At 39.0% G+C, this 19266-nt stretch overlaps 1 protein-coding gene across 1 annotated transcript in view; it reads left to right on the forward strand.

Moving 5' to 3' along the window:
• LOC126259600 (charged multivesicular body protein 7) overlaps positions 1-15795 on the forward strand; it is a 243007-nt gene extending 227212 nt beyond the window's left edge. The window contains exon 7 of the mRNA XM_049956512.1: positions 15468-15795. Coding sequence (XP_049812469.1) covers positions 15468-15538 — 71 coding nt within the window. The 3' untranslated portion in view covers positions 15539-15795. The remainder of the gene's footprint in view (positions 1-15467) is intronic.
• Positions 15796-19266: the final 3471 nt, after the last annotated feature.

The following is a 19266-nucleotide window of genomic DNA, read 5'->3' on the forward strand; positions in this document are numbered from 1 at the left end:
TTCTATTCTCTTCTTGTCCAAACCATTTATTGTCCATGTTTCACTTCCATACATGGCTACACTCCATAAAGATACTTTAAGAAAAGACTTCCTGACACTTATCTATACTCGATGTTATCAAATTTCTCTTATTCAGAAACGCTTTCCTTGCCACAGTCAGTCTACATCTTCATCTACATCTACATCTACATCCATACTCCGCAAGCCACCTCACGGTGTGTGGCGGAGGGTACCCTGAGTACCTCTATCGGTTCTCCCTTCTATTCCAGTCTCGTATTGTTCGTGGAAAGAAGGATTGTCTGTATGATTCTGTGTGGGCTCTAATCTCTCTGATTTTATCCTCATCGTCTCTTCGCGAGATATACGTAGGAGGGAGCAATATACTGCATTTTATATCCTCTCTACATCGGCTGTCATCAGTTGTTTTGCTCCCCAAATAACAAAACTAATCTACTACTTTAAGTGTCTCATTTCATAATCTACTTCCCTCAGCATCACCTGACTTAATTCGACTACATTCCATTATCTTCGTTTTGCTTTTATTGATGTTGATCTTATATCCTCCTTTCAAGACACTGTCCATTACGTTCAGCTGCACTTGCAGGTCCGTGTTGTCTCTGACAGAATTACAATGTCATCGGCGAACCTCAAAGTTTTTATTTCTTCTCCATGGATTTTAATTCCTACTCTGAATTTTACTTTTGTTTCCTTTACTGCTTGCTCAATGTACAGATTGAATAACATTGGGGATAGGTTACAACCCTGTCTCACTCCATTCCCAACCCCTGCTTCCCTTTCATGCCACCTGGTTTCTGTACAAATTGTAAATAGCCTTTTGCTCCCTGTATTTTACCACTGTCACCTTCAGAATTTGAAAGAGAGTATTCCAGTCAACATTGTCAAAAGCCTTCTCTAAGCCTACAAATGCTAGAAACGTAGGTTTTGCCTTTCCGTAATCTATATTCTACGATAAGTTGTAGGGTTAGTATTGCCTCGTGTGTTCCAACATTTCTACGGAATCCAAACTGATCTTCCCCAAGGTCAGCTTCTACCAGTTTTTTCATTCGTCTGTAAAGAATTCACATCAGTATTTTGCATCTGTGACTTATTAAACTGATAGTTTGGTAATTTTCTGTTCTGTCAACACCTGCTTTCTTTGGGATTGGAATTATTATATTCTTCTTGTCGTCTGAGGGTATTTCACCTGTGTCATACATCTTGGTTACCAGATGGTAGAGTTTTGTCAGGGCTGGCTCTCCCAAGGCTGTCAGTAGCTCTAATGGAATGTTGTCAACTCCCGGGGCCTTGTTTCGACTTAGGTCTTTCAGTGCTCTGTCAAAATCTTCACGCAGTATCATACCTCCCATTTCATCTTCATATACATTCTCTTCCATTTCCATAATACTGTACTGAAATACATCACCCTTGTATACACCCTCTATATACTCCTTCCACCTTTCTGCTTTCCCTTGCTTAGAACTGGGTTTCCATCTGAGCTCTTGATATTCATACAAGTGGTTCTCTTTTCTCCAAATGTCTCTTTAATTTTCCTGTAGGCAGTATCTATCTTACCCCTAGTGAGATAAGCCTCTACATCCTTACATTTGTCCTCTAGCCATGCCTGCTTAGCCATTTTGCACTTCCTGTCGATTTTATTTTTGAGATGTTTGTATTCCTTTTTGCCTGCTTCATTTACTGCATTTTTATATTATCTCCTTTCATCAATTAAATTCAGTATCTCTTCTGTTACCCAAGGATTTCTACTAGCCTTCTTCTTTTTATCTACTTGATCCTCTGCTGCCTTCACTATTTCGTCCCTCAAAGCTACCCATTCTTCTTCTGCTGTATTTCTTTCCCCCATTCCAGTCAATCATTCCCTAATGCTCTCCCTGAAACTCTCCACAACCTCTGGTTCTGTCAGTTTATACAGGTCCCATCTCCTAAAATTCCCACCTTTTTGCAGTTTCTTCAGTTTTAATCTACAGTTCATAACCAATAGATCGTGGTCAGAGTCCACATCTGCACCTGGAGATGTCTTACGATTTAAAACCTGGTTCCTAAATACGTGTTTTACCATTATATAATCTGTCTGAAACCTTCCAATATTTCTAGGCCTCTTCCATGTATACAACCTCCTTTCATGATTCTTGAACCAAGTGTTAACTATGATTAAGTTATGCTCTGTGCAAAATTCTACCAGGTGGCTTCCTCTTTCATTTCTTGTCCCCCATTCCATATTCACCTACTATGCTTCCTTCTCTTCCTTTTCCTACTGTCGAATTCCAGTCCCCCACGTTTATTAAATTTTCGTCTCCCTTCACTATCTGAATAATTTCTTTTATTTCATCATGCATTTCTTCAATTTCTTCGTCATCTGCAGAGCTAGTTGGCATGTAAACTTTTACTACTGTGGTAGGCATGGGCTTCATGTCTATCTTGGCCACAGTAATGCATTCACTATGCTGTTTGTAGTGGCTTACCCACACTCCTATTGTTTTATTCATTATTAAACCTACTCCTGCATTACCCCTATTTGATTTTGTATTTATAACCCTGTATTCACGTGACCAGAAGTCTTGTTACTCCTGCCACGGAACTTCACTAATTCCCACTATATCTAACTTTAACCTATCCATTTCGCTTTTTAAATTTTGTAGCCTACTTGCCCAATTAAGGGATCTGACGTTCCATGCTCCAATCCGTAGAACGCCAGTTTTCTTTCTCCTGATAACAACATCCTCGTGAGTAGTCCCCACCCAGAGATCCGAATGGGGGACTATTTTACCTCCAGAATATTTTACCCAAGAGGAAAACCATCATCATTTAACCATACAGTAAAGCTGCATGCTCTCGGGAAAAATTACAGCTGTAGTTTCCCCTTGCTTTCAGCCGTTCGCAGTACCAGCATAGCAAGGCTGTTTTGATTTGTGTTACAAGGCCAGATGAGTCAATCATCCAGACTGTTGCCCTTGCAACTACTGAAAAGACTACTGCCCCTCTTCAGGAACCACACATTTGTCTGGCCTCTCAACAGATACCTCTCCATTGTGGTTACACCTATGGTACGGTTATCTGTATCGCTGAGGCATGCAAGCCTCCCCTCCAATGGCAAGGTCCGTGGTTCATAGTTCCAAGAGTACCAGAACCTGTACAGAAAATTGGAATAGAGATCAACATAAACATCATTTCCGCCCTTTTTATTGCTCATGAAAACCACACATTGCATGTTGTACCACCATACAGCGAGACCTTCAGAGTTGGTGGTCCAGATTGCTGTAAACACTGGTACCTCTAATTCCCAGTAGCATGTCCTCTCGCATTGATGTATGCCTGTATTCGTCGTGGCATACCATCCACAAGTTCATGAAGGCAGTGTTTGTACAGGTTATGCCACTCACCAGCGGTGATTCGGCATAGATCCCTCAGATTCGTTGGTGGGTCTCATTGTCCATAAACAGCCCTTTTCAAACTATCCCAGGCATGTTTGATATGGTTCATGTCTGGAGAACACGCTGGCCACTGTAATTGAGTGATGTTATCCTGAAGGAAGTCATTCACAAGATGTACACGATCGGGGCGCGAATTGTCATCTATGAAGACGAATGCCTCGCCAATATGCTGCCGATATGGTTGCGCTGTTGGTCGTAGGATGGCATTCACGTATCATACAGCCGTTATGACACCTTCCATGACCACCAGCAGCATATGTCGACCCTACATAATGCCACCTTGCTGCACTCGCTGAACAGTGTGTCTAAGTCATTCAGCCTGGCCGGGTTGCCTTCAAGCATGTCTCCGATGATTGTCTGGTTGAGGAGATATGCAACACTCATCGATGAAGAGAACGTGCTGCCAGTCCTGAGCAGTCCATTCGGCATGTTGTTGGGCCCATCTGTACTGCTCTGCATGGTGTCTTGGTTGCAAAGATGAACCTCACCATGGATGTCGGGAGTGAAGTTGTGCATTGTGCAGCCTGTTGCGCACAGTTTGAGTTGTAACACGATGTCCTGTGGCTGCAAGAGAAGCATTATTCTACATGGTGGCATTCCTCTCAGGGTTCCTCCGAGCCATAATGTAGCCCTTGGGCAGCTTGAGCGAGACATGTCATTGACAGCTCCTGCCTCCCTGTATCTCCTCTATGTCCGAACAACATCGCATTGGTTCACTCCGAGACACTTGGACGCTTCCCTCATTGAGAGCCCTTCCTGGCACAAAGTAACAATGCGGACACGATTGATCAGTGGTATTGATGGTCTAGGGATGGTTGAACTACAGACAACATGAGCCGTGTACCTCCTTCCTGGTAGAATGACTGGAACTGATTGGTTGCCGGACTCCCTCCATTTAATAGGCGTTGCTCATTCATGGTTGTTTACATCTTTGGGTGGGTTTAGTGACATCGCTGACCAGTCAAAGGGACTGTGTCTGTGATACAATATCCACAGTCAATGTCTACCTTCAGGAGTTCTGGGAACTGGGGTGATGCAAAACTGTGTATTTCCTCATGACTGAAACCTTGAATCAATGAACAGATATGGTCTGAATCTTCACCTACTACTTCCATTTCTGATTGTATATCACTAACATTATCTTAAACTTTCTTCTTATTATCTTAAATCAAATTTACCACCTCCTCCACCTCTTGATTGTTGGCCCTACAATTATTGCACATCATGAAAATATAACACACAAAAGCCTTTTCAAACAAAAAGTTCTTCACTTAGTCTACTGAACTGATGATGTTGAAGAAAAGATGAAATAGCGGTAGATGATATACCTTAATTGTTACTGTATCCAAACTGATTGTAGCAGATGGTACTCATCAGTTCCGCAGCGTAATTTCTGTGTCCTTATAATTTTTTTGTTCCAGAATGTTCCAGTGTACAGTCCAAAATTTTACTTTACAAATAATTATAGTGTTCTCTTACTGTCTTTTATTACAATTGTGAGGTCACACCTGTTAAGCTGTGTGACGTTGCTATAACCTTGGCTGTCTTTCGTAACATATAACTTCAAACTCATCACTAAAACGATAATATTAACAATTTGAACACTATTTTAAACTAAACTGAACATTCTTACTAATGCTAACCATGTTTGTGCCTTTTTAAATATTAATTAGGCTATCACATTTCTTCTGGAGCATTTAGTTGGGAAACTAGTGGGTCATTGTGTCTAGAAACAAGGTATACACTTCAGTTGACTATTGGCTTAATTATCATTGCGATAATTAATATTTCTCACTAAAACACAGTGACAGACACCTTGTGAGTTTTCCTCTTGTGAGAATCAATTATTCTACTAATACTGGTCACCATGTTTTTAAGGAACGGATTTTGGGAGTAAGTCTCTTTGTTTGACCTATAACAGTTAATGAATTTATAATACAGAACAGTTAATGAATATATAATTCCTGTAATCTAATCATTTCTTTTTGCCCCAGAAAAAAACTACCAAGAACTATTGTTTTTTTTAAACATTACTTCACAAACTTTGCACAACAAAACTGAAGTTAGCAATTATCATCAGACTTAAGTCACTTTAATCTTGAGATTTCAAGTAAATGAATTTAAATGAATCAAATTTGTGTGACCACTTTCTTACTTTAATAAACCACATACAAGGCATTCATTGTTGTTACTTTTCCACATAATAAACAGTAATTTTAAGATAGCATTTAAGTAACAGGATGATAGTTAATTTACACCAGTTTACCATTTCATTTCAAGTACCTGTCAGTATAGTGAACCACAGCATTTTTCAACTCTGTCTAAGTTAACACAGTCTGGCTCTCCTGTATAGGATCGAGCGAGGTGGCGCAGTGGTTAGCACACTGGACTCGCATTCGGGAGGACGACGGTTCAATCCCGTCTCCAGCCATCCTGATTTAGGTTTTCCGTGATTTCCCTAAATCGTTTCAGGCAAATGCCGGGATGGTTCCTTTGAAAGGGCACGGCCGATTTCCTTCCCAATCCTTCCCTAACCCGAGCTTGCGCTCCGTCTCTAATGACCTCGTTGTCGACGGGACGTTAAACACTAACAACCACCACCATCCTGTATAGGACTAATGAAGTAAAATCCCATTAGCTTGTCATATCAGAAGCAGTAAAGTTGAGAATGTGGTGCAAAAATATTTCTGCAAGTTCTTCACATCTTTTGTTAATTAGATGGATGAGTCTCCATAATGTTTGAGAAACAACCTTGAAGTAAGGTGGCAGAATTCTTGCAGCACCATATTTTAGCCAGGTAAAGTCTTGCTTCCATGGCTGTGGTTTGCATGAGATGACTTTTTAATGGAGGAATGCTAATTATTGACTCTCTCTATAGTTTGTACCAATGTTAGCACAAATATTTAAAGCTTTACAGAGTGAACCAAAACAACACTACTGGCAGGCTTCTCTCTACAGTTAATTATGTCCATAGTTTACTTTGTTGTACATAAAAGGTGTTCACAAAAACAGAAAATGGGTAAGACGTCCATGTCAACCTTGTCTCGACACTGTCCATCAGGTGTGCCTGTTGTGCATTTTCTTTCATAGAAAAGGTGTGTACAAAATATAATGACAAGGGCAAAAGCTTGGCTCTCCTCTGGCCTAATGGCTTCCTCAGTTGTTCAGCAGAATTTTATGTTTTTCATAATAATTATTCCTCACATTCTAAGGAAGACTTCAGACTATACAAATTGATGTGTTTTATATTCTTAATTATACAACAATGAAATAAATGTGCAGTTCCTAATCCAACTATACCTGTACAGTGGTTTATTCACATTTCTCTCTTTACAATCATTACATATGAATTAATCAATCAGTTCAGGTGTCAGCAACACAGTGTGAATGTAAAGTAATGCTGTTCCATTGTAAGTAAATGAGGTGTCGGTGTCTGTCATAATCAAGACAGCTCTTCAGGTTGCAAGTCCCTTGGCTTACATAGCCAACTTATCATTTAGTGAAAGAGTGTTTCCAGAAAGGCTGAAAATCTCGAAAGTGAAGCTATTATTTAAAAATGGCAAGTATAAGATGGAAAACCATCGGCAAATATCACTGCTTCCAATATTCGCCAAAATTTTAGAAAAATTAATAAAGCATCAAATCACTAAATAGGTAAATGGCTGTAAGTTACTAACCAGATCAGCATGGCTTCCAGGCAGTAAAAACACAGAAACAGCAATAATGTGCTACACTGAACATGTAATAAAAAAAAATCTAGAAAAAAGCAATAGCGAAGTAGTAGTAAATTTTGATCTCTCCAAGGCACTAGGTACGGTACTGTCAATCATAACATCATTTCAGAAAAATTGGAAGCATTAGGTATTCATGTGACATGAAAAAAGTGGTTTGAATCATACCTACAAAACAGAACACAGATTGTGGAACTGAAGTCAACTGACTCAACCAAAAAACCAGTTTAGTGTCAGTGGCAAAAAAAGTTGAAGTAGGAGTAATACAAACAGTGTTCTAGGTCCCACATTATTCCTTGTTTACATAAATGGCATTCATATCTCAGATGGCGCAGCCATTGTCATGCTATTTGCAGATGATACTAGTGTAATAATAAGTGTGCCAAAGCTATTGCTGCATACAACTACTGATGAATTCCCAACACATGTCCACTCTTGATTCAGTGCAAACAGGTTGTTAAGTTAAGTCAAATATATTGAAACTAAATCAAAAAGTAAATCTAGGTTTGGTGGTGGTCTACAAAGCCATAGACATTTACAAAATCGTTAGGGATTCATGTTGATGGAGACAAGGGTTTTAATGGCCATGTAATAAAACATGCACAGAAACTCAATTTAGCCTGTTTTACTATTAGGCAGGATGGCATATTTTGACTGCTTTCAGTCTTGTGCAACATACTGAGTAATATTTTGGGGTTTTACCACTTGTCAGCTAAATCAGTGTTTTTAGTTACAGAAGAGGGCTATCCGAATAACACATCATCCTCCACAGAAACAATTCTGTATAACAGATAGAAGAGCACATTTTTACCTGATTTTTCTGCATAACTGTAACTGCAGCTCTCACACTATCCCTGTCAGTCTAGACTAACCAATTTGTGTCCATGTGTCCATACGTGATCACTTGACCTGCTGCCCGGGGGAAAATAAGCATTGAAGGCTTGCTCTTGCCACATGTACTTGGAGGTGTTACCCAATGCAAAAATGTATGATCTGTGATAGCTATAATTATCAGTCTGCAAATGACATATGTATCACGGCTCACCTTGCAAATTTTCAGACAAATGCTGACGTCTATAGCTGCAATACCCAAGATGCTCAGCACTCCATAGTCAGCAAACAAAAATAACAAACACACAAAGGCATGCGTGCTATGTTGGTATTAAACTTAACAACAGCCTGACGGTCTACATCAGAAAGTTAGAAGATGAAAATAAATTTAAAGCAGGATCTATGAAATATTTCCACTTGACCAATGTTTTCACTTGCTGACTGGCTTTGATGGCCATTATTACAAAAATGGTTTATATTAAGGCAAAACTGAAAATAATATCTTTTGACCATAATCTTTTTCATTAGATTTGCATATTTATTGCATAGATGTTGTCTGATGTACAGTGACATGCTGAAAAGTAGTGACTCCAAATTTTTTATTCTGTTCTCAGTATTGGTTGAGATATTAGATATGAAAGTGCTTGAGAACCCTGTAATCGACTTTCTAACTGCAGTAAATATGCCTCCAATTGAAATCCATAGAAGAATGAAAGCCGTTTGTGGTGACAATTGTATTTGACATCGGTAATGTGGAACATTGGCTTTTTAGTGCTCATAATGAAGGAAACTGTGGTGCTAACCTCATTGTATGTGACAGAGCTCAGAGTGAACAACTGCATGTGACAACTGACAAGACTCATCGGAATTATATTGCTACCCTTCAGAGAAAATCATTGCTTAACACAGACAACGCTCTCAGGTGTGTGTGGCACATCATAAGAGCATGTACAGGTCGTCATTGCTGAACCCTGATTCAAAAAACAGTGTGCACAGTGGTTCCTCAAATGCTCACTCCTGACCTGAAACGGAGATGATTGGACATATGTCAACAATTTGTTTTGCGTTTTGAGTGTGATGGGTTCCTTAACAACATTGTGACAGGTGATGAAAGCAGGGTTCATCATTTGGATCCAGAAAACAAGACATTATCAATGAAGTTCTACCACAAAGGATCACCGAAAACCACACACACACACACACACACACACACACACACACACGATCAAGACCTTGCCACCAGCAGGCAGTCATGCTCACAGTCTTCTGAGATGTTCAACATGTGGAGCTTCGGCCTGCAGAACCCTCAGAAAACTGAAAGCGTGAATTCGGAGAGTCTGTCCACACAACACGACAATGCCAGACCACACATAAGCACTGCCACATCTGCAACAATCCAATGCCTTGGGTTCGCTGGTATCGATTATCTTCTTTACATTCCCAACTTGGTCCCATCTGATTTTCATCCATTTTGAAAACATTAAGAATGCCTTTGAGGACTTCACTTTGATAGTGATGAAGGAGTGCAAGTAGGAGTGAGGTTGTGCTCTGTCAATAAAGTCAAACACTCTACAGTGACAGACAGTATAAAAAAAAAAACTGGTCTCTCATTGTGATAATTGTGTTTGTCACCAGGGTGACTGTTGAGGAAAAAATATGTAGACATGAGAAGTAAAGATGTAGAATGTTAGTAAAGTTTTTTTAAAAAAAATTATTTGAGGACTTTCACATAAAAATTTAGAGGCATTACTTTTCAGCATGCAGCTGTAAAATCTGTACTGAATCATTGTAGTGTATACAGGTTGTTCCAAAACTGTTAATTAAGATTAATACAGCTGGTAGAGACCATCAAAACAGATATATTTAGCTATGGTATATTTGGTCCTTGATGGCAATTTATGGTGCTAGAGATGCTTTACACAGAAGATAGTTTAGCATGCTAATTACAACAGTAAAATTAACAGGAACTGCTTGAATATACAGCCATTGGCCTGTATGTCCGCTGTACATCTTCACAGCATAAACAGTCATAGTGATGAGGTCTTCTTTTGTTTACACAACCATTTCATACACAGCAGCTTCATAGGTCCCCAGAGGAAGAAATCCAGACACGTGAGGTTGGTTAACCTGAGTGGCCGGGCCACATGACCACCTCGACCGATCCATTGATTCACGAAGGTGGCTCTTGGATGAGTCCTCACAGCAATGCTGCACTGGAAGTACATGTTTTGTCTAACATTCAGAGGTACATCCTCCAGCAGTTCTGTTAACACATGTTCCACAAAGATGCAATACCTATGACCACTTCCAAATGGAAGAACACATGGTCCAGTCAACCTGTCACTGAGAATGCCGGCCCACACATTAACACCGAATCGCTGTTGATGAGCACGATGTCAAGTACCTCGTGGATTCACATGAGCCTGAATATGTGAATTACGGATATTGAAATAGCCTTCAAGAGTAAATAAAGATTTGTCAGTGTATAGAACCTCAGCCAGTAATGAGAGGTGCAGGACAGTCTGTTGTAAAAAAAACATTGTGCAAACTGCATGCATTGAGGAAAATCTTCAGTGCTAGTGCTGCCATGTGCTGAAGATGAAACGATGTAGCTGCTCATTATGTCTGACACCAAGGATGTGTGCAGTATATTGTGTACTAGTAGGTGGAGTGCCTTCAACATATCACAGAATCTCAACCTACATTTCAGAAGTTTGCACTGTTCGATTACGACCTGTATCACGCATACTTGCACGGAAAATTTGTTTGAAAAGCACTGTTGATACTCTCACATTGTAGCTCGTCCTTTTCCATCCACAGACCTGTATACCATACGCATGTCAGCCATTTATTATTGGAAATGCATTTAAAGCTCTGTGGATTCATCACGAGATGCTGCTTATGTTCTGACATATTGTAACATCAGTTTCCAGTCATTGCTGTTTCTGTTACCATAATATTCATAGCCCTTTTATCTCCCCAAAGCAATTTAAAATGTAGTTTGAAGGTACTTGAATTTGTAGCTGAGAGAGTACACTTACTGAAAATATTTACATATGGTTTCACAACTATTGCAGAGAGCATATGGGAGTTTTTGTATTTCATCTGAACCATTTTAATAAACCAGCAATACCTGACATTACGTACACCTTGGAACATATTGTAAATGTTATAAATGACAATCTAGAAATTTTACACACATGAGGAAGAGGAAACCATATCTTTAGAAGGAAGCGAAAATTTACATATACCTCCTAAAAGCACCTGATGGCATTGTTACTGAAATATTTATTTATTTATTTTTTTTTCCAGATAGCTCGAGAACAAACAAAGAAAGTACTAAAAGCAATTCACAAAATGTTTGTTTTTAAGAAACTGACAGAAACAAATGACCTCTGAATTGATAATCACAGGGAATCTTTGCAATAGTTTGTTCTATTGTATGTCTGTGACATTCTGTTTCTGACTGCCCATCATAAATGTTAGAATAATGTTACTTTGTATTGCTTCAAATGTCATGGGAATAAAGATGCACAACAATGTAGCTGTAAGTATTCACAGCATGTGCAAGTTTGACCTGAAAATTTCAAATATCATTAAAAGCTGTTTTAAACTGGTGTGAAGAAATGTAGCAAAATAAAGATAAAACAAACAATGGAAAATCCAGGATAGACTGTAACAATATATGAGAAGGAAAATTGCTACTCACCATATAGTGGAGATGCTGAGCCACAGATAGGCACAACTACTCAGAGTTAAAGCTTTCGACCATTAAGGCCTGTGTCAAAAATACACACAAAACACACACACAAACTGCAGTCTCAGGCAACTGAAACCACACTTTATATCTTTTTGTTGTGCCTATGTGCAACTCAGCATCTCCCTTATATGGTGAGTACAGGGTGTATACGACCCGAGACAACAGGGAGATCTGGGAAAGACCCGGGAATTTTTTAGAATTCCGGGAAGTTTTCATTGTTTTAGTTTTCAGTTAATTTTTTGTTTGACTGGTAAGAACCGATACTCTAACAATGTCTATTTCAGTATCCCGCTACTTCAGAATAATACTGCAGCAACAAAACATGAACGAGAGAATATAACTAAAATTGCAAAGGAGCGCCACATAAATACTCACTGAGCTCATACAAACGTCTTCCAACAGCAAAATGTGTGAAAGGCTTTAGGAAGACTATGGAATGCTCCTTAACAACAAATTACCTCCGACGAGCGCTACGTCACAATTGTTTACATTAGATTCATTTAAGCAGTTTCGAGCGGACTATTGCGTTTCCGCAGTTAAGTCGCGTATGAGTAGTACCTTCTCCCGCTTCTGGCTACAGAAATGCCGCTTTTGGCGGCTGTGTAAGCAGCAAACCGTGGTACCTGAACCGGGCGGCAATTTCATTTTCTTGAGGAGAAAAACCTTGTTTCTCAAAGCACCTAGCATCTAGCGCACGTTGGCTTATCGATAGTTTAGATGATTTCGAAACGCATCCCTATTGGTTTTTGAACACATTCCAAGTTGACTTCTGAATGAATTAGAAGTTGATATTTGAATGAGTGCATAGTGTACGTGAAGTCTCTGCCAGGGAAATCCATCTAGAAATAAACTTTCTTGCAGACGGAAGGGGACGGGGCTATACGAGCGGAGTGGAATAAAGCTGAACGGGTGAATGTCAATCGCTGTTTGTTTATGTGATTGACTGGGTTCTGGGAGTAGCGCAGAAAACGCGTAATAAGAACACGTAATAACGCCTAACCGGAGAATAATCGCGCACGACTCCAAATTTATACAAAAATGTCGTACTACTACTTTTATAGCTCATGCTTGAAAAACTAGAGCATATGAATGAAATGTGAAACAATTTCCTAATACAAACCTTTTTGCTTGTAGTAGGCTAAATAGGCATTTCATATTGATACTTCGCGAATTATATTCTGTCGTATTATAAAAGTGACCATTATTACCCAAATAGTCTCACTTTATTTCGATTTTTCATGTAGCAAAACATTTGACGAATTTTGATGAGGTAATAGATTCTTTCGCAGAAAGGAAAGCACGCCATGTAAAGTTGTAGCAAGATAAGACAAAAAAATGCTAGGAGCTAGGGACTGAATAAATGTGTACTGTTTTGCTTGTCTCTTGTCTATGCTGGTTTTATGTATCCTATATTTAATTTTACGTCACAGAGAACAGTAAGTTATTAGCTAATAGGCAATAAAGAGCCCAAATTTGCTGAAGAATTATTGTTCTTCCGGTTACAAATAATCCCATCCAGTATTAATCGCGAGGATTAAAAAAAAGGGGGGGGGGATGTCAAACCGGCCGACTGGAAGCAGGAGAGGCACCACAGGACGTTTTAATTTCCGCTATCCTAAATGTAGTTTGATGGCATCCATTACAAAATATACACCTTTGAGTTCCACATTGCGAAATACAGTGACGTGCTGTAGAAGATTGCTGTGTGAAGAGGCGTGGCACTGCACTTTGGCACACTTAAGACCAAATAACAAAAAAATGGTTCAAATGGCTCTGAGCACTATGGGACTTAACAGCTGAGGTCATCAGTCCCCTAGAACTAAGAACTACTTAAACCTAACTAACCTAAGGACATCACACACATCCATGCCCGAGGCAGGATTCGAACCTGCGACTGTAGCGGTCGCGGTTCCAGACTGAAGCGCCTAGAACCGCACGGCCACACCGGCCGGCACCAAATAACACTTCCTACACTTCCTCGAAGTTATATGTTTTATGCATCAGACTCTTCCCAAAGATGTGCGCTGCAAGTCCTATATCGTAGTTCCGGGGCTGTTGCGCAGAGCAATCTGAGTTATAGGGGGGCGTATGAGGTAGTCTCCACGTGATCCATATTTACATTTAGTGATTTTGCTGTTTCCTCTTCGTTTACTGCTCTCACGTCAAATGGAAAAACAAGTGATTTCTGTGGCTTGGAGCTATCAAGTGAAAATATGAATTAGTTTCAGATTTTATTTTATTTCCACCTTTCTGACAGTCAAGCATTAATCGCCTTGCAGAACAATGAAGTTATTTTTGTCACTTTGCTAAAGAAATTAGACTTTTATTTATCTTTTCCGCTGAGGCAGCCAATTTATTTGAAACAAAGTGTTTAATTCCATACTATTGGCTAGTTTCAACTGTTCGCTGCATTTCAAGTGCACGTTTTCATCATCTAGCACGTGTGGCATTATGCCATAATAAAGAACCAAACATGAGATAATACAGTACTGATACTCCAAAAAAATTTACATCCCGAAAACTACACTGAAAAGCTTAATATCAGATCAAGGCCTACTTTGTTGGGAATCTGGATATACGAATGTGCACTTTAAGGCGAATTATTCATTTCAGTATGGTTCACGAAATTCCGACGCTCTTAGAGTATCTTCACGCAAGATGAACGATGTGCGAGAATGTACGATGAATTTCTTAAATCACAGAGCGTTTGACCCTAATTTAAAAGTCAACTCTTTGATGACAAGCCATTCAGAAGAATGTCGAACCCAGAAGATCCGAGATTTATGTCGGTATTAAACATTTTAATGGCACATTTGTGTGATGTATCTTAAAGTGTAAAACGCGCAAAAAGTATCAACATTATATGTGAAAGCTTAGCTTCTCTTGTAGCTTATTAATCTTAGAGTCAATATTACATATGAAAGCTTTGTTTTCTTGTAGCAACACTATGTATATTAATTTAAACGATTAACTTCTCCTGTTCGTGTGTTTGCGCTACTTCTCAGTGATGTTGCTATTGACTGACTACATCACGTGTCCTATGCTCTGAATATCCGCTGTTACCTGCTGGCGAGATCACGTGACATGAGCTATGACTGGCTTACAAAAGCGCATCGCAGTCTCGATTTCAGTGCTTCGGAAAGTAACATGCGGTGTTCGGTGAAATACGAATTTATACTTTCGTAATACTTTCGCAGCGTACATGTTGCTGCACATCAAAGAACATTCCAAAACATGTTTTTTCCCCCCTGTGTTTCGTTTTCTAAAGTGCCGGGAAATTATAAGCCGCTGTATAAAACCATAACCATTCAAATGATTGACAAGGGATAATATACTGTCACTTAGCATTAAAAATGTGTATTTTCACCCGGGAGAAAGTATATTTTTAACCGGAAAAAATCCGGGATTTTTTTTTCCTTCACGTATACGTCCTGTGAGTAGCAAATTAAAGATATTTTCACAATAAACACATAAATGACTAAAAACTGTTAACAGCTACTGAAGTTGAACCCACACAGTTTGAACCTCATTGTGCTTTAATTCGAGGGAAAGATTAACTGAAAAGTTTTTATTCATCACTGAATCATAAAAGTGCATTACTGAAGCTTTCTTTTTTATGTAAGACATATTAAAGTTGGAAAAATAGTTTTTAACCTCCAGTTTTCTATGTAATAAATCTTTATTTATGTTTCACAGGTGGCCTTTCATCCAGTATTTCAAGTACACCACATAAGCCTCGCCAAAGGTTAAGTGAACCAGCTCATTAAGAATGATGTTGGTGCCTTTTTGTTTTATTTAGAAGAACAATCTATTTTTTTCGAAAACAAAACAGTTTTATATAAATCAATGTATAATTTGGGTTTCTTTGTCTGCTTGTAACTATTTTTTAACATTTGATACAGCAGTTCCTAATTGTGATGATGCATTGGTTTATATTTCATGTAAATAACTTATTTGTGAATTTTGTTTATTTATAATAATGGCATATGATTTTATGTTAAGCTAATAAAGCATTCATATTTTTTCTGTTTCATTTCCATACTACCTCTTAACTATTTATCCCATGTCTTAGTTTCCATCAGAGACTGCATTATCATTTATTATTACCACACCAATCTGGTACAGTATGTTATTTTTATGTTTCTTAGACATTAATGTAAAAAAATCATTATATTTCTGAGAAGACTCAATCAAATTAAAAGAAAAGTATTCCTAACTTTCGGAATGGTTAGTTGCTTTAGCAGTGAGGAAGGAGGAATAGGTTTTGGAAGTTGAGGAAGCAGGAGTAGGTATTCAGATCCTTGGGTGCGAGGGACTTACCTGATGTATGGTTGAGGAGAAACAAAAATCTTGATCCTTTGTGAAACTGTTAAAAAATGCACGTGGACTCTTACTGAAAGAAACCAGTGCTATTATTAATAGACTCTGCCAAATCAGAAAACATCAGTACAGGATTTTTTTTTTATTTATGTAGCATAAAATAAAACATTTGTCCTCTTGTCAAGTTGGCTATATTATTCCAACTTGTGTTAGATCTGTTACAAAAAAATACTTTTCCAGTTTCAATCATTGCAGCAGAGCACCACAACCAAAGAAATTTTCATCATCTGTAAACAGCCATCATAATATGGTTAGCACTATGTAAATGACAGCAGACAAATGTGACCAACCATCTGAAGATGAACCTGTCATTTTTAATAAGTAGAGTACGTAATAGTGGACAGTTGCTGCTTTTTATTTATGTCAAGAATCCGCACAAATCTGATAAAAACAAAATGCTGTATAGTACAACACAGTGGCTAGTAGATCTTCCAGAACTTCTTTCACACAGTTATCAGGAACAACGCAGGGAAACAATCACTAAACATGTAAACCCTACAGGAAACATCCTTGAAAGTTCTCAGAAATGAAATAAAGCAGTATTAAAGTACCTACAAGATATCTAACAGATTGTGAAATATGTGTAAACATGTGTTTTCCTCATTTTTGTACCATTAAGTCAGTGAAGATTTTTTAGAGGTCGCTTTTTGGTTCTAGAGAGAGAGAGAGTGAGTGAGTGTGTGTGTGTGTGTGTGTGTGTGTGTGTGTGTGTGTATATATATATATATAAACGAAGATGATGTGACTTACCAAACGAAAGCGCTGGCAGGTCGATAGACAGCGCTTTCGTTTGGTAAGTCACATCATCTTTGTTTTTAGATATATTTTTCCCACGTCGAATGTTTCCCATCCCCAACAGATTGTTAATGATATTAATGCATCATGGTGTTTCAGCTGTCTGCTCCGCATGAAAGGAGGTAGACCAAGAAAATCTAAAGCTTCTGATTTGCTTCTAAAATATCTTTTCCCTACTTAGAGACACTCATTCTTCACTTTTTCTGTTGATGAATATTACCCTATCAATTTACTGGGGTAGGTATTATGCAGATACAACACACCTGTTTTGTAGACCCTGCTAGTTCAGTGCATTACGAATTTTAAACAATATAAGACAGTACAATTTTATCACAACAGCCTACTTCTTTTCCGAGCAACTACACATCTTTTCATTACGACCAGGTATTAAAAAGCATTTCTGAACCAAGCAATGCTCCAAGAGAAAATAATCATGATAAAAGGAAAAAAGAAAGAAAAAATATTTGAAATCTGTTTCAGTTTATGTACTCCAAGCTTTTTGCTGCAGAAAGTTTAAAGAAATAAATAGATGGGAAATTGAATAAACTAAGAGAAAGGCAGTGTCCGATTGGTTTACAAAATGTAAAATCCAGTCTTGAACCATAAATGTGGTCCATTTGGGTCATGTTACATTAAAAAAAAAAAACAGACACTTGAACCTAAAGCAGGTGCTCTAAGTGATAACCTTCCATCTGTTTACAGACTTCGTAGTGCCGATTAATTGCCTTGTTGACTTTGTTGAAGGTACTGCCCAAAGAGTAGTTTAAGAGGCATTACAAGCTGCCTGTATTCATTCAATGAGAATGTCGAAGTGTTCTACACGCATAAGCATACATTACTATTTATGTAATTTCACAAGAAGAAGTCGACTGGTAGGTTGAGAGACTGTTGGCTATGGCGTATGGGTGCCTCTCCCAATCGGATTCGCACAAAAGTGGCAGTGAGGTGCTGGCATACACAATGGTTAAAACGTGCTAACGCACCATTAATTTGAAACCACATTTTCACTCGTACATTCAGCTGAACACCTTCTGGCAGCTTGAGTATGTCGTTTGTCAGAAGGCTGTCATGCATTCGGCTGTCTGGATGAACTGGAAACTTAATAAGTCCAGTAATATGTTCACCGATGATTCCTGTCCATGCATTTACTGAAAAATAATATTCATGATGTGTGGCTACAACTGCATGTTGATTTTCTTCTGCCCACATGTGGCTATTGTCAGTATTTTCATAGCTGTCCCTTGTAAAACACACTTTGTGTGTAAACGATACATGTGCTGCGAGCAATGGCTCAGCAATGTATTGCTGCATAAACTAGCATGAAAACCGCATACGAATATTGTGCCACATGATAAACACAAACACTGGACAGTTAACCTGTTCATGGAACCAAAGACAAGACAGCACAGGATACAATCAGGAAAGTGGCAGCCAAAGACAGTACCAATATCATAGCATGGTTCTTGTCCAGTGCAGTGCTGCAGGTCCATAGTGTAATCAAAAATGAACTCCAACAGCACAGCATATCCAAATACTGGGTGGTGACACAGTATGAAATAGTTAACAGCCTGATGAAGAATGAGTCTAGGAAGCTGACTTAGGCATAGATAAAGCCCATTGGTGGTTTCCAGTGTAATAGGCACTAGAGTTGAATCGGCACGTGCACCCAGTGTTATAGACTCGCACCAGTAGCGATTTTGGAGCCTCTGGTGTCAGCTCCAGCTCTGCAGCTAGCGAGTATTAGCTCTGTCCCAGGAGTCACAATTTTGGTGTGCCAGCACAATGAGCTGCTTGGACAGCCACTGCAGCATACCTCTCTGAAAGTGCAGCGGATGGTGAATGGTAGTGGTAAAAGTGGATGTATCCCAACAGGACTCAGCTGATCCAAGGGTCTACACCTCTTGCAAGTGGAACCTATCTCTTGCAATCGCTCATGTGTTTGTAGACGAATTCACCTCAACTCTGTCCAGGACTTCCTCTTGAAATTACAGTGTATGAACAGATCTTGTGTTCATGCACCCCTGCTGTTGGGTGGGAAATCTCATACTCGCACAGCTGCTGATGTAGCCTCTGGAACAGCGCACTATATGTCTGTAGCCAGTTGGGGAAGCATTCCTGAGACACATGCACATTAAGTGTACACTGCCTCTAGCTTCAGCATATGGCAAATGCGTAGCTGCCGAGAAATAATAAGTTCATAACCAGTCTGGTAGATGATGTGCAGTCGACATCAGTATGCAACTGTTTAAACTTACAGCAGCAACAATTTAGCTGCATAGTGAGATACTAAGTAATGAAGTGCACATAGCACATGCCTTCA

Source organism: Schistocerca nitens, chromosome 1 (genome assembly GCF_023898315.1).
Source record: "Schistocerca nitens isolate TAMUIC-IGC-003100 chromosome 1, iqSchNite1.1, whole genome shotgun sequence".
NCBI lineage: Eukaryota > Metazoa > Arthropoda > Insecta > Orthoptera > Acrididae > Schistocerca > Schistocerca nitens.